Genomic DNA, 15,187 nt, shown 5'->3' on the forward strand with positions numbered 1-15,187 from the left:
GTTCCCTCTGGAGGGAAAAGAGGATGACGTTGATGGTCCACAGGTCCTTGAACATCCAGCATAATTGGTCCTTTGCCTTGACACACGACGATTGGAATTTGATGCCTTGCAATCCAAACTCTCGTGTCAGTTGACCGTAGGCTTCTATCAGCACGTTCGAGGGGTCTCGAGAGCGTAAATATTTGACAAAACCTTGACGGCGCTTGGTAACTCTCTTCATGTTGGAAATCTAGCGTCTGTAGTAGTTTGAATGTTCCTTCTTTTATACCCACAGGATGACCTCAAAAAAAAGACTTATCGTATCATCGTAGGCGACCTTGAAACACCAACGGGATGTTGCTCAATGTGACAGAGGCAGGCGTCGCGAAAGTTTTTGTGGTGGAGAGCTATGGCTCGCAAACAAGTTCTGCACGTAGTAATAAGGTCGTCTAAAGATTTTTCGAAAACGACGTCGCTCAATTTAAGTTTCGAAGACACTTCGAACCAGCAATCGTAATTCATGAACGGGCTGGCGTCGGTAGCCATGTCGGAGCTCAGACCAACGAGTCGGAAGAAATGCCGCGCAACGTATTGGCGATAACGCTTCAACAGTTCGGGTAGTCGACCATCGCCAACCACCCGAGCATAGTGCTCGGCAAAGTAGCTCGTAAAAAGGACGCTTTCCAGTTTCGCGACAGTACTGACGGGTAGGTTTGCCGTCACGCAATAGGGGTCTCTAACGAGATCTAGAGCCCTGTTGCAGCGGTAGAGATTCCTCCCGAGAACCTCCTTCATCGGAAACGACCGATAGGTGGACGCGTAGTCGAACGACAGGATGTTCTCGCCGATCGCACGAGCCACCTTTTCGTGCGCGTTGGGGTGGACGCCGATGGAGAGGTCGATAAGAGTCTTGTTTTTTCGAAATAGCTCTTCCAGAGCGTTGAGTAGATCGCTCTTCCTATCGTCTATCACGCACTCTGGCCACCGGAACACGACCACGCTTCGATTATCGGCCAAAGCCTTAAAGATCGAGGTCGCCATGCAAGTGGTGCTGCACGGCGAATCGATGTAAAATTCGCGAACGGACGTCGTTTCTTTGAGAAAATCAGCTAGGGTGATAAAGTTTGACGCGATCTCGTCGCTTGGTGGGAAATTCACGTGCAACTTTCGTAGAGATTTGGACTTGAGTAGAATCTTGCATGTGTCGTAGAGGTAGTCGTCCCAAAAAAGTTTCATGGTGCGAATGGAGTCGAGGGTCCGTCCGCCCAGTTTGGCACACGACGCCTGCGTCGGTTTCTCTACGCTCATGACGTGCAAATCGTATCCCCAAAAAGGGTCGAGCGAGTCGTAGTTGCACAGTAGCAACTCCCGTTTCCTATCACCTACGACTGGACAGTGGAATGTCAACGCTCGTAGCAATGCCGACTGAGTGGCGTGCGAAAGGTTGTTGTAGCTAAAGTCGACATTGAGTAGAGTCCTATTCGTACTCAGACCGCGGGCGATGGTCCTTACCGATGTGTCGGTCAGAGCGCATCGCGACAAAACTAACGACTCCAACTCTTCGGGGTTCGAGGCGATATAGTCCGAGAGACGCTCGACGAACGACGGAGGGAATTGTGAACCGTCGAAGTTCAGTCGTCGGAGTGTTTGGTTCTCCGTCAGGGCGTTTGCAAAGGCTACAGCGGCGGCATCCCGCCAGCGGCATTTTAGGGTCAAGTCTTTAACGACGCAACGTTTGTGTCTCAGGATCTGACATAGGCCGCTAGCGTAGTGATTGACCACACACGACTCTAGACGCAGCGTCTGCAGATGCCTCGGGTCTCGTGCGACGTCTCGTAAAAGATCTACGGGCTCGTCTCCTCTGTTTATCTGAACGAGTTCTATCCACTTTAGGGGAAGACGCGCCAGCAATGCGGCGAATTGGTTTTGGCACGGCACGTTTGTGCAGACGAGGACGAGCTTCTCCAGTCTGGTCAGGGTTCCCCAGGCGTCGAGGAGTTCGGACGGCAACTCCTGAAAGACATTTATTTCGAACGCACGCAGTCCCCGGTTGTGTTTCATGGCTCCGTAAAGCCGCTTGGTAGTCGAAGATCCGATTACGTACTGCGAAAACTCCACACAGCGTATGCACGAGTGGTAGCGTAGGAGCGAGTAGAGCAGGTTGCGGCAGTCGTAGTCCGGGCTGCGAAAGTCGTTTGTGTTTTGGACAAACACGATTCTCGAGAAGTCCCTCAGGGCGAAAGCGCCTGGCTCGTCGATCGTTTCTTTCAGCTCCATGCCGACTGTGTAAAGGATTGAATTCATCAGTGTTATTTCGTGCCAGGTCCAACAAGGTCCCTTGCCTTTCTGCGTACACGTTCGGTTCGCAAACTCCATTGTCACACGCCTGTTGGATATTTTTTTGCGAGTCGATAATCCGGTTCTTTATATGATTTCAATCTGGACTTTTGAAAGCTCCGGAAGCTCCAATGGCTTGAATGTGGAGACGGTTACCGCGCGCGCCGATCTAACTCGTTCGTCTAAGACGCGTACAATCTTGTCTTTTCTGGGTTCGTTTTCCACAATGTCTCTAAAGATGTACATGGTTTCGCTGATGGAATGGGGACTCCCTAGCTTATCCAAGGCTACGGCCAGCTGCCTGTATGTGTCGAAGGTATCGAAACTTTTTGCAGGTTTCGAAGGAGTGAGTTTGACGTTCGCAATCGTTTGGGCCATGCGCTCGGCAATGTCGTCTGTGCGGAAGCTGATGTTTGAATTCTTGTTGCCAAAGCCGTCGAGCAGTGGAACGATTCGTTCCAAGTCGGACACCCTCTTGTTCTGCCAATACGCGCAATTATTCAGGTGGTAGTTTTTGTAGAACGAGTCTAGTCGCGAGTCGCTGCCTCGTTTGTCAAACATGTGCGAAACGGTCAAGTAGCCATCGGACTCGAACGTTATATTTAATGGATAGGAATCAGAGGAGGAAGGTGATTGTATAAAAGACTTTGCGTGCGGTGACGGCTCTATAAGGTTAATCATGCCTTGTGAAGCGATTGCATCGCCATCGACGGTTACGTTCTTGTATATCCAATACTTGTAGGCTTTTAAAGATTTGTTTGTCACCTGAATGTCCTGAGGCAGTCTGGTGCATAGGTCCATCGTTTTCTTTCCGCTATCGTTTTCGTAAATCCAGTACTTTACGTTCGAGCCAAATACACCCGTCTGCGATCCGCCGTACTTGATGGGTAGAGAAGTCACCATTCGCAAGGTGCCCACATCGAGTGGCATCGTAGAAGTCCCATATTTTAATTTGAGTATAAACTTAAACCACAACTTTAGATTTTCCAAGTCGAAATGCATTACAGGTTCGTAGACGGATATCGTATCGTAGCCCCTATCTACGAAGACCGCGTGTTGGGAAGGTGCGAATGCATTATTAGCGGACCCCAAAGTAGGTTTAAAGGTTTCTCCGACCGTGTCTATCGTGCGATTCCAATCCCCGTCGCCGTCGTCAATGTGCTGCAGGACCAAGTCTTTAATCTCGTTTACCAAGGGCTCTAAGACGGGGAGGCGATATTGTTTAGAAACGGTGCATAGTCTTTCCGACAGGTTTGTTGAATCGACGGGACTCTCCAATTCGATCATGGCGTCGTACAGGTTCGCCAGAGCGTCGGTGCTTTCCTCGCACATCGCGAAAGCATCCGTCCAGAGTCTTTCCTTCAAATAGACGCGCGATCCGTGAGCGTTAAAGAAAGATACGGGGTCCATGTACAAGTTGTCTATACATCTAAATTTGTCGCGCAGAACCTTGGACGTTCTGGTCGAGAGCCACGAGTGTAGCGTTTGCTTAAACCTTTCCTTAAACTTGGCGATTTTCGCTTGATCATTGCCAATGTCTCGCGTAAAGTCGGCGGGATAGGACGACGCCGGTCCGCAGGGCCGCGAAAAGATCAAAGAGGTAAACATGTTGTAGATTGATCTGTCTACACACGCGGCTTCCAGAGCGTACCTCTTCACGCAATCGTTCTTAAAGGCCGATTGCGGATCGTTGGTCGCAGGGGTGCTCTTGCCGTAGAGCAGTTGCAAGCACAAGGCCATGCGCACCCACTTGCTGGACAAGACGCTACCGTCGGTGTCGCCCCACCAGACCAGGTTATCTCCGTACAAGGGCTCGTACACGAGGGACCGGAGCACCGACGCCGCGTTCGAGTATTTGGCCGCTACGAATAAGTTGTTGTTGTGGGACATGCGCCTCAACAGGTATATTTTAGCGGGTGTGATTACCACGTGTTCGTCTCTTTTAAAGTGAGGTAGAACCATTCCTTCCACTTTCGCGTCGCGCCGACCATAGCATAGCAAATCCTCGTCTTCGTCCTTCGGGGCCCCACCTACTTCGATCGTCTTCCACTTTGCTCTAGCCCAAGAACCGTCGGCGGGTATCCCGTTCCACAGGAATTCGCACAGATAGGTCACGAGGTTTTCGTAAATGGTCTGTAGTCGTTCGCGCTCCTTTTTGAGTTTGTATATTTGGTCCTGAAACTCTTCGACTTGGGCCGGACACGACACGTACCAACTGCGGCTCGATCGAGGCGGGGGCGAGTCGGCGTAGTCTTCTTCCTCTTCTTCTTCGTAGACCTCCCCCGACTCTCGGCCGTGAGTCGTTCGGATCTCTGCGCATTCTTCACGCTGTCGTTCAGCGTGGTAAAGACGTGGTTGGGCGTGACCGTTACGTTGAGCGGATCCTTTTCCACCAGTCTGACCTCGAGTAGTCGAGTGCTGTAGAGCCTGTCGACCGCTTCTGGGGAGAGTTCGTGGTGCGTCAGCACCGTCTCTTTCTCCCCGCGAAGGGCCGCGATCGACGTTACCCCTACCGTTATTTGAGTCTCCGCGCTCAAAGAATCGTAATCGATCAGCTCTTCGGCCCGGCTTTCGAAAGAGGACATGATCGCTGCAAAAACGTCACCGCCGTAGGCTATGCATGCGTCGATCATCTGGTCTATTACGGCGGTCGATTGGTAAAGGTCAAAGATGCGTCTAAAGTAATCCAGACTCTCTGGTTGTACGCGTTCTAAATCGAAAGACGCGGCGCGATAAACATTAGAGGTCACGTAGTCGGAGAGTATCCAAGGGCGCCCGCTCTGCTGTATCCATCGAATCGAGGCGGGTCGCGAGTTCCAAATCATGGCTATAAAAACGGGCAAATCGTGCCGCCTGCGAACTTTGAGATTACTCTGACAGTTCGATATGGCGGCAACGAGAGAGGCAACGTAGTCTGCTCTTTTGCCGAAGCGGGGTATACGAAAGAGACCCGAGACGCTTCGGTCTGCGAGCGGGTAGTCTACCTTCTTCACGAGAAAATCAGACATGCTCTCGTCGTTTGGGGACCAGTTGGTGTAGTAACCCACCTTGCAAATCAAATAGTCTAAGGTGCACAAGACCCTGTCGTCTCCGTCCAACACGTAAATGTTTGGTCGGAAGATAGCTCGATCGGGCCTCTTCTTGAGAGCGTGCAAGTCGAGCTTTAACCAAGACACATTATGAAAGCGGTAGGCCGCGATTTTATTGCCCAACACCTGGTCGTCTCTCGTCAACAGAAGCGAGCAGGGACTCGGTCCGTAGACGGTGTTGACGACGCGGTCAGAGTCTCGCACCGCCAGCAGCACGGCGTCGTTGGCTCGTTTTAGGCGGGCGCTAGAGACTACAACGTTCGAGGAAAGATTCTGGAAGAAGACGGAGGTCTGCTCCGCGTTGAGGTACTCCAAGAATTTGTGGCACGACACGGCAAAGCGAGTGTCGGTGTGCGTGCCGTCGAGCTTCTCGCCCCAAAACGGGAGGTAGAGCCGGGAAGACCTCTTTTCGTCGTAGGGCTTCCGCGCGTTCAAAACCTCGTTTATGTAACCCGCGTCGTAGGACAGCGCTGTATCCATATTTTTATCTATACATACGAGGACGGTTTCGAGATTATTTTCAAAAAGTTGTATTCGTAAGACGTCAAGAGTATTCCTCGACCGGAATTATTTATCGTAAGCCTATGGAGCAAGTAGCGCGGGTGAAATCCTTCTCCTTCTTCTTCTTTCAGCAGCTCGACCACCGCCGGAACCTTGACGTCAGCCAGATCCCTAAAGAGTCGCGTTCGCACGTTGGGCGCCAGTTTGGAAAAGCTCTCGTAGCCGATTTTTCTGTGCACCGTGACGATCTCGTTTTTCGCGGTGCGTCGCGAGGTGAGTCCGTGGCTCGAGAAAGCGTTTTCGGCTATGTATATCGAATAAAAATCGTTCCATTCCGTAACTTTGTTGTCCGTGGCTATGCTCGACGGTAGCACAGCGGTCTCGTCTATCTTGGCAAAGAGCGTGTTGAGAGCGTTGGTACAAAAGACCTCGCCTATTTTGTCCAGTGATGCCGAGTTTCCGTCGCTACCGTACGCGTAAGAAATTTTACCCAGTTTAAGATGGACGACGGTGTAGTATTCGGTCCAAAGAGGATGAATCTGCACTCCCCCGTCGGTCAGTTCGTATTTCTTGGTAACCTGTAAGAGAGCCGACGCGTCGTCCAAGACGTAGCAGTGGTGCACGATCGGGCTCCGATCAAAGCCGTTATCTGAGAGTGTAGTGTAGTCCATCAGGCCTTCTAGGAATCTAGCCATTTGAGCTATCATCACCTTGGGGACTAGACCAAAGTCGCTACCCATGCCTGCCACTAAGTCTCCGTACCTGTCATTTGCCATGAACACTTTGCGAGTAGCGACCTTAGTTGCCTTAATTAAGGCTACACTTCTTTCCAAATCTTCTCGGTCGATGGAGCCTCCATTGTTAAAGATGTTGTACAAGTGTTTCGCATTACTTATGGCGTACACGTCGTATCGTTGGACGTCATCCTTCATGCTAATGCTCTCTTGGGCAAAAATACTAACAATGATAGAATAGAAAAATTAGTTATTGATGGGATGGAAAAGTGCGGTTCTGAACTATCAGATGCTTTTAATCGTTATTTTGTGAACGTTGGGTCTAGTACCTACTGCAGTGATGCAGCACAAAATATACCTAGAGTTTGTGATACTATATTTTTTTATCCTACCGATGAATATGAAGTTTTTTCGACGATAAATAATTTACGCAACAATCACAGTTGCGATGCTGATAGTATAAACATTAAACCCGTGAAATTTGTTGTCGACCTCATTGTGCCTTGTTTAACACATATTTATAACCTTGCTCTTTCGTCGGGTGTGTTTCCCACAGGCATGAAAACAGCAAAAGTAACAGTACTGTTTAAGGCAGGAGATAGAAATAGTATGGGGAACTATCGTCCAATATCCATTCTTCCTATTTTTTCAAAAGCCTTAGAAAAGCTTATGCACTCAAGGATCACAAATTTCTCAGATCATCATAATGTATTAATAGAATCTCAGTTTGGGTTTAGAAAATTTAGGTCTACCGAGTCTGCCCTTTTGCACCAAAAAGAAATTATTTTAGATACTTTAGAAAAAAAGTTAACAACGATTGGCGTTTTCCTTGACTTTAGTAAAGCGTTTGATTGCATCAACCATGGTATACTTTTAGACAAGCTATTTTCGTATGGCTTTCGGGGAGTTTCATTTTCATTGTTAAGGTCATATTTTGAGAACCGTTGCCAATATGTTTCCATAAACGAGCATAGGTCCTCTTTGCTTAACATTAATTGCGGTGTTCCCCAGGGAAGCATTCTAGGTCCCCTTTTATTTCTTTTTTATATAAACGATATAGTTGCTATTGACTCTGATGTAGATTTTATTATTTATGCAGATGATACAAGTATGATCATTTCTGATTCAAATAGTGAACGTCTTATCAGCAAAACAAATAATGTCCTTTCAAAATTAAAAACCTGGTGCATAAACAATTCCCTTCATATAAATGCTAGCAAGAGCAAGGCTATAATATTCCAACTACATTCCAGAACTCAAGCAACCTCATCCTCTCTTCTGAAATATGGCACTGATATTATTCAATATGTTGAAAATGTAAAAACTCTTGGTGTATTTTTTTCTTATAACATGTCTTGGAACGACCATATTAGACACGTTCGCACTAAACTTTCTAGAATAGTGGGTGTGTTAAATAAATATAGAAACATTTTACCCACAAGTGTCAAAATTCAACTTTTTAAATCACTATTCTATCCCATCTTATGCTACGCGCACCTAGTGTGGGGGTCTACCGGCACAACGAACTTAAACTTGCTTCGAATATTGCAAAAAAAAGCTCTACGAGCCATAGCTAATGTCCCTTCAACCTCTCCATCCTTGCCACTGTTTGAGAAGTACTCCATACTTGACGTTTCAAAAATGTATCCACAACGATTAATATTAACATTCCAGTCTGCCATGAAAGGTAAATATGATACTTTTCTCGCTATTGCGGACCTTCATTTGCACGATTCCATTCGTCAAACACGTCAGATACATCCATGGCATATACCACAATCACGAACTAACTTTGGACGTCAAAGAATTAAACATGCACTTCCCGAGCTACTAAATCATATCGCATCATTAGGAATTGATGTTATGTCAGTGGGCAGAAATGATATCTCTTGCATTGTATAATACTTAAAACATACCTTCTATTGTTTTTTTTTTTTTTTTTTTTCTGTGTTAGTGTTGCTTGCCTTGTAGGGGTACCAAAGGGCCGGTCAAGCTGCAAATAGCAGCTTTTTTCCTTTGGTTTTCCCCCATCGTTGATGGAAATAAAGAAATGTTTCAATGTTTCAATGTTCAATGACCTTTAGGCTCAATGCCCATATCATCAGGGGGAACAAGACGCGCGAGCTAATCTCCGTTTCCAAATTTTTCCACGTGGCGGTCCAACGGTCCACGTACGTGCGGTTCGGTCTCACGAAAGGCTGTAGGGGCATACATAGACCCATTCTCGCGTTTTCCTCTTTCACCATCAAGTGTAACGGTTCGACTTTACAAGCCGTTTCGTTGAACAGCGTCAGGGTGTTCATGGCATAGAGTGTCGCGTCGTACAAGTCGTAGTTCTGGATCGCTCTATTGGCAAAGAATATGTCTCCATCGTTGTCCACGACATAATCGGAGTATAGAGCCACTGAGAGTGGAGTGCTAGTAAAGGGTAACGTTGTGGTATTATTTCCTGACTTTAACCTGTCTAGTATTCGCTTCCAGTGATCGGTGCCCGTTCTCTTAGCCGCGTGAATGGACAAAGAGTCGACGATCTGCCATACGTCTTCGTTTATGAGGTCGTCATCTCTACCCACGTTATAGGTGTACACTCTGTTGAATACGGATCCTCTCGAAATTAGCTTTAAATGCTCCACGATTTCAACTTCGTGTGTATCTGCATTGTCGTACGTTTCGTCTCGCTTACACATTGTAGCCAGCGCTGACATTATTTTTTCATATAGAGCTTCGTACGTCTTTCCATTATTAAACGTGTCTTTAGGAAATGCCAACATTTGCTTAGCCTCCTCTGTTGAATATCCATTCTCAGAATTATTGGCTACAGTCGGCTCGTATGAAACACCAAGTTTCTTTACTTTTTCGAAAAATCTCTTTAAATAATTGCATTCTACGTTCGTGTACTTGATTTTTCGTTCAGGCTGTAAAGGTATGGGAGATATCAATTTCACTCTATCTTCGGTGACTGTAGACTCTCCGTTAGTTATGAGAGGTATGGGCGAAGCGTTTTCTGGAAAGTACTGGATGGAGGTCTGTTTGGCAACCACCCCATCGGCGTCCGATGGGATATCGAACAGAGGCGAAGCCATCGCGCAATACAACGGAGACGTCAACACCATACATAATATCTCGTGAAATACCATCCATCGCTCGTCCTCGGTCTTGTCCACCGCGACTCTCGTCTTGTCCAAGTATTCCGTAGCCTTGGAACGTAGAAAGCGATTTCGCCAGAAAGACTTCACTTTCGTCCATAGGCGAGTCCTCCAGTCTGCTGGCAAATCATACTCCATCCGAAATAAACGGTCGGTCGTCGCCTCGACGTAGTGTATCAGCCCAACTAAATATTTTATGTACTCGTCTATCTCCGACGTTGGTCCTACGACAATGTTTGTGCCCGAAAGCGCGTAGATACTGGTCAGCCAAGGTTTCTCCATGTAGAAGGTGTTCCCGAGGCACCTATAGCAAAGTTCGTAGTCCGTGACAGTAACGTGCGGTGGCGGAGCGGAAAGCTTACTCGCGAGCCGCATGAGCGGTGGGGGTTTCTGGAGTTTATCAGCATTTTCAGATACATATATCTACTCTTGAACGAAGGCACGATTTCTTCTCTAGTAAACGCGAGAGTGAATCTGTCGAACGTGACGTTCTTGGCCTGATCAGTCTTTCCAAAATAATCTCTACAAAAAGCGTTCTTCACGAGGAGTCGCCGATCGCTGTTGGGAGGTAGTTTATACACGCCCCTTTCCAACAGAGCATAGTCTAGAGAACATAGTATAGTCAAAGGAGTGTTGGCCTCGTATTCTCTACACAAGTAGACGTAAGCACCACCCTTGTAATGGTAAAAGCTAAGATCAAAGACCGTCTTACAGTGACTACAGTATTGGTTCGGTAGTATGTTTTCGACTTGGACGAGCTCGCCGTCCTTACCCGAATACAGAGCCTTATCCGTGACGAAAAAGTTTAGTCTAAAACCGCCTTCCTCTAGAGCAAAGTGTGGGTAGTACGTTTTGCGTAGGCCGGAGACCAAGTCCCACCTGAGCTTGTACCTGACGTTCATGGCCATCAGGAAGGGTCGGACGTTGATATCGGTTGGTCCATAGTTTGAATAAACGGACAAGAACATCGGTAACGACATTTTTATTATCTAAATGACGCACAGGCCATACGATATTTGGCGATTCCGCCCTTGTCTATCGCGCGTTCCATCCTGTTGTCCACGTACATGGCCCCGTGATGGCGAAGATAATTGTTGGAGGAGACCTCGTCCGAAACCCCCGAGTCGAAGAAGACGTGGCATTTGCCGGTCAGGAATTCGCAGGCCGAAGTCAAAACTCGCACCCATCGCGCCGTGGCGAAAGGAAAGTTGAGGAGCTTGAAGGTCAACTTCTCTACTCTTCGCCTGTTTTCCCTTTTCTCTTTCGTGTCGCCGAGTACCAGAGAAGGGCGGTAGGTGGCCGAGTCTAGCCACGCGTCCAGCAAGTGACGGACCTCTAGATGCGACAGCAGCTTTGGAAAGTAAGCGGTGGGATCCCTTACTCTATACGAAAAAACGACTTTGTTTACGTACGTCGTGGGATCGTGAAACAATAAATGACTGTTTTCCACGACTTTCTTGATCTCCGAGTCGTAGGTGGCGAATCTGCTCCAGGCGTCGGTACTGGAGGTTCCGAAAATGTTACAGAGCATCACGTCGCTCTTTAGTGCCGCGTTATTTGGCGCGGTCTGTCGCTTGCACGTGGCCGCAACCGTCCCCGACGGCCCGTACAGGACAGAGTGGAGGACGTGGATGGACTTTGCGTCGAGAGAAACGTCCCCGACGTCCTCCATCTCTATCCTCACCCTATTCATCGGCCAGTCGCGCATCAGGCCGACCACACTTCTTGCAGGAAGCAGTCGCTCGGGTGCAAGTCGGAGACCCTCCTCTGCGCCATGTGAGCCGTCACGTTAGATATTTCGGACTCGAAGAGCGTTTGAAGCGATCTTCTCATCGAACTTCGTCGCGCCGCGGTCTTGGACTCGCAAAGGTCCATCAATTGGAGTACCTTTTCCTCACTAAAGACTGTCGACGAATTTTTTGGAAATAGATTGTTCAGGTAATGCAACCTATAATAGACGACCGAGGCCAGTGGACCTATGGAACAATCCGTTCGCGCCGCGCCCACGAACCCTACGTTAGGGACTAATATCTTACCCCAAACTCCGGGGCTTAGCAACATGCTACGGAGCCTTTGGTACGCGTGTTTAATCACCGGAACTACTACCGCCGCTTTGAAATCGTCGTCGTAGGTTCGATTCGAGAACAGCGGTACGCGATTCGAGTTGGCGTCGAGGTTCGCGGCGGTCGACTCTTTCAAAGAGCCGTCGTCGGAGTAGAGCCAGGCTCCGTCGTTACAGCACGTCTCTAGGGCAAAATCTAACCAGTCGCAGGACTCGCATGCTCGCGTGACGTACGCCGCCCTCTTCCGCATGCCCCGAGTGATAGCGAAAAAGTTGTTGCCGAACCGCGAAAGAGTGTCGTTTCCGTACGCGTAGCTCGTTCTACACGCCGTGACGAGCCGCTGTGACATACTGCAGGTAGGGACCCCGGCCAGCGTAAAGACGGCTTCCCAATCTCCCGCCGATTGGAGTTTGCCGAGCGGTTTCGTCAATAGATACGACAGAGCCAAGTCGCCGCCTTTCCTCTTTATGACCTTGACGTTTCCACCCTCCTCGGTGAAGACGTTGTTGTTGAAATCGCTCGTCACCGTCAACTTTTCGGTTATCGCTAGGCTTTGAGCAGCTTTGACTGTGACGGGGTCGGTGAACAAGAGCGAAAGCCAAAAGTCGGCGACGAGTCTGAATGCTTCTAGAATGCCGAGGAGCGGTCCGGCGGCATCTGTGGTGAAATCGTAAAACGTCGGAGCGTAGACTTTAGGCGTTTTGAAGAGCGGCGCCAGGAGCCTAAAGACTTCGTTCTGATCGAATGGATAATTTGCCACCGGGACTTCTTTACCGTTCGTCGCTTCGTTTAGAGGTGAATAGAGGCAGTACACGGTCGGTCCGTACAATAAGCAGGCGGCTTGGTGAACAATTTCCGGACACGAGTCGTCGTCGTCGTCTACCAAGGCACTCCAGAGTTGGCGTTCAGAGAAGCGGTCCCCGACCAAGATTCTCGTCACCCACAGCCCGTAGTCACGTCCTTCCTCGGGACTCGGGTAGACGCTCAGCAACTTATTGCCGACAGCCGCGGCGTAGTCGGCCAAATCGTCCAGAGTGCGAGCGCACCCCTGCTGCTTGGCGGCGACAAATTTATTCCACAGCATCGCGTTGTTGACCGCATCGTCGGGATGCCTGAACCTGGTGGCCGCGGAAGACGAGAATCTGTCCGCGTCGTCGAATCTGCGTAAGGTCCTAGTTCGGTAAAAGTAATCCAGCGAGCACAGGTACTCGCCGGTGAGAGGATTTATTAGGTAAACGTAGCCGCCCGTCCAACGCGACGGCGCCAGACCACCGCCGTCGTCGTCGGGCACCAAGGTGACCGGGTCGACGGGGGGCGGCAATCGATGCAGCAGCCTATGGTCGTCCGGGTCGTAAGGACTCTCTCGCAGGACGAATGCCAACTCTCCCAAAGTTCCTGGGCTTATGTTGGCCTCGAATGCGCTCTTGGCAGCTACGGCGGACAAGTCCCCCGCTTCGAAATCTATCAGAGGGTCTAGAGTCAATGAGACGTCCCGGGTAATTTGTACGGAATACATTTTTATTATTTGAGATCAGTAAGGTTTCCGGAAGCGAATGCTACGCCTCTTGACACCCAACTGCTCTTCCGTCAGTAGGGAGGCGCCGACGCGCGCCACAAAGTTTTCGTAGCAGTGGCCGACCCGCACCATGGAGATGGTCCTGTGACCGGGCACGTCGTTCTTGATCATGACGGCCTTGACGTACTTGTATAGGGTGCTTAGCTTGTCTATGTCGTACACGGGGCACGGATACTCGTCGGCATCCAACCCCCCGACGAGCGGGCCGTCGTAGTATCTGTCCAGGACGTTGGATATGAGCGTTCGGAACGGGTCTCGTCTGTAGACCCACATGACGGCGCCCTTGACGCACGAGACGAGGTGCATGAGCTCCACGAAATAGGGCACGACGTCCCAGCCCTTCAAGAGCCTCGGGTACTTGGACAGGTACAGCAAGACGTTTTGATCGTGTCGATGGCTGGCGTCCACGTTGTGCATGGCAATCAGCGGCAGCTCTTCGCCTCTACCGGACGCGAGTTTGTAGGTGACAAAGTAACCGTTGGACACGGGGTTCAGGTCAAAGACTGTCCACATGTTGGGAACGCCGGACCTGTCCACCGCGTATCCCGTCGTTAGTCTAGTGACGTCTTCGAAAGATTGTCCCTCGATGGCTGCCTTGCCGGCGGCTTCGCAAAACTCTTCTCTCTCTTGCGGCCGCAGGTCTTCTTTGACGTATTTGCAAAACAGCGGTATGGTGACGTGCAGCGGCGTGGTGTCTTCGAGGGTATTAGGGTCTTTGTGGACCGTGTCTAGATGGGCACGCGAACCAAGAAAGCCATCTAGGAACTTCCGAATCCACCACTTTATCCACCGGACCCAGGTAGCCGAGCGTATAAGCATTCAATACAAAATCCAAGAAATCGTACGACGACGCGGCGTGTGCGAAGGCAGCGGCACTCTTCATAACGACATCAGTCAGTGGTTTCTGTGGGGCTAGCAACTGCGCTGGCGTCTTAAAGAGATAGGAAGCTCTGAGTCCGGTGATGGTTATAGTGTTGAAGAGTAGGTTGTAGTCAAAGTTGTTTATGTGAGAGTCGACGATCTGTGCGATCGACACGCCCGTTATGGACTTCATGGCCGTCCTAAAAATCCACCTCCACATTTCGGTACACTGAACGTTCCTTTGCGGACGCGTGAGTAGAATGGACAAGGGCTCTATCGGACTAGCGAACGTTTCGAGTATGAGGTCGTCGTCCACGGCAAAAGTGAATATAGCGTTGCACGACGTCGACTCTCGCGCCAAACACACGTGGCCAGTGTAAACTTTTTCCCGGTTCGCAGATGGATCTGCAACGTCGTCGTCCTTTTCGTAGTCTAGGACGTGTTCGTTTTTGTGTTTGGACATGTCCACGTCTTTCGGAAACGTGGTTTCGACTTTATTAACGAAATAGCGTAGCCAGTCGTTGACCAATCCGTTGAATAACACTTGGGCTAGGTTACTAGCCCAAGTTGAATAACACTAGGGCTAGGACTAGGTTAGCGAACGGGTACGTCCGTGCATACGCATCCTGCTTGTCAAAGTCGTACTTGACAAAGTATGGTTCCGCATCTATGTACGCATCGGCCAAAGTGTTGTAGGCATTACCGACCGGAACGCCTTCCGTATTCATCGAGAGCATCATTCGACTGTACACCTCTCTCCCGAACAAGACACACACGGCGGTTTGCACTGCCCTGACTTCTCGCATCGCATTGGTGGCCATCCAGAGAATGTCGTGCGCTCGGCGAGACGTGTCGAGGTCGCTTAACATCTTAGCATAGTGCGGTTCGTCGTTTATCCTCT

General features: G+C 49.6%; 2 protein-coding genes across 2 annotated transcripts; both read right to left on the reverse strand.

The window, feature by feature from the left end:
- Positions 1-294: 294 nt before the first annotated feature.
- Positions 295-2,786, reverse strand: LOC121833994. The gene has a single exon (XM_042287726.1). It carries the CDS (start codon positions 2,353-2,355, stop codon positions 295-297), a length of 2,061 nt encoding a protein of 686 aa, XP_042143660.1. The 5' UTR covers positions 2,356-2,786.
- Positions 2,787-11,493: 8,707 nt separating this feature from the next.
- On the reverse strand, positions 11,494-13,394 carry LOC120847197. The gene has a single exon (XM_040219045.2). It carries the CDS (start codon positions 13,363-13,365, stop codon positions 11,494-11,496), a length of 1,872 nt encoding a protein of 623 aa, XP_040074979.2. The 5' UTR covers positions 13,366-13,394.
- Positions 13,395-15,187: the final 1,793 nt, after the last annotated feature.

This window comes from Ixodes scapularis, unplaced genomic scaffold (assembly GCF_016920785.2).
Source record: "Ixodes scapularis isolate PalLabHiFi unplaced genomic scaffold, ASM1692078v2 ptg000247l_1___fragment_3__unscaffolded, whole genome shotgun sequence".
Taxonomy (NCBI): domain Eukaryota; kingdom Metazoa; phylum Arthropoda; class Arachnida; order Ixodida; family Ixodidae; genus Ixodes; species Ixodes scapularis.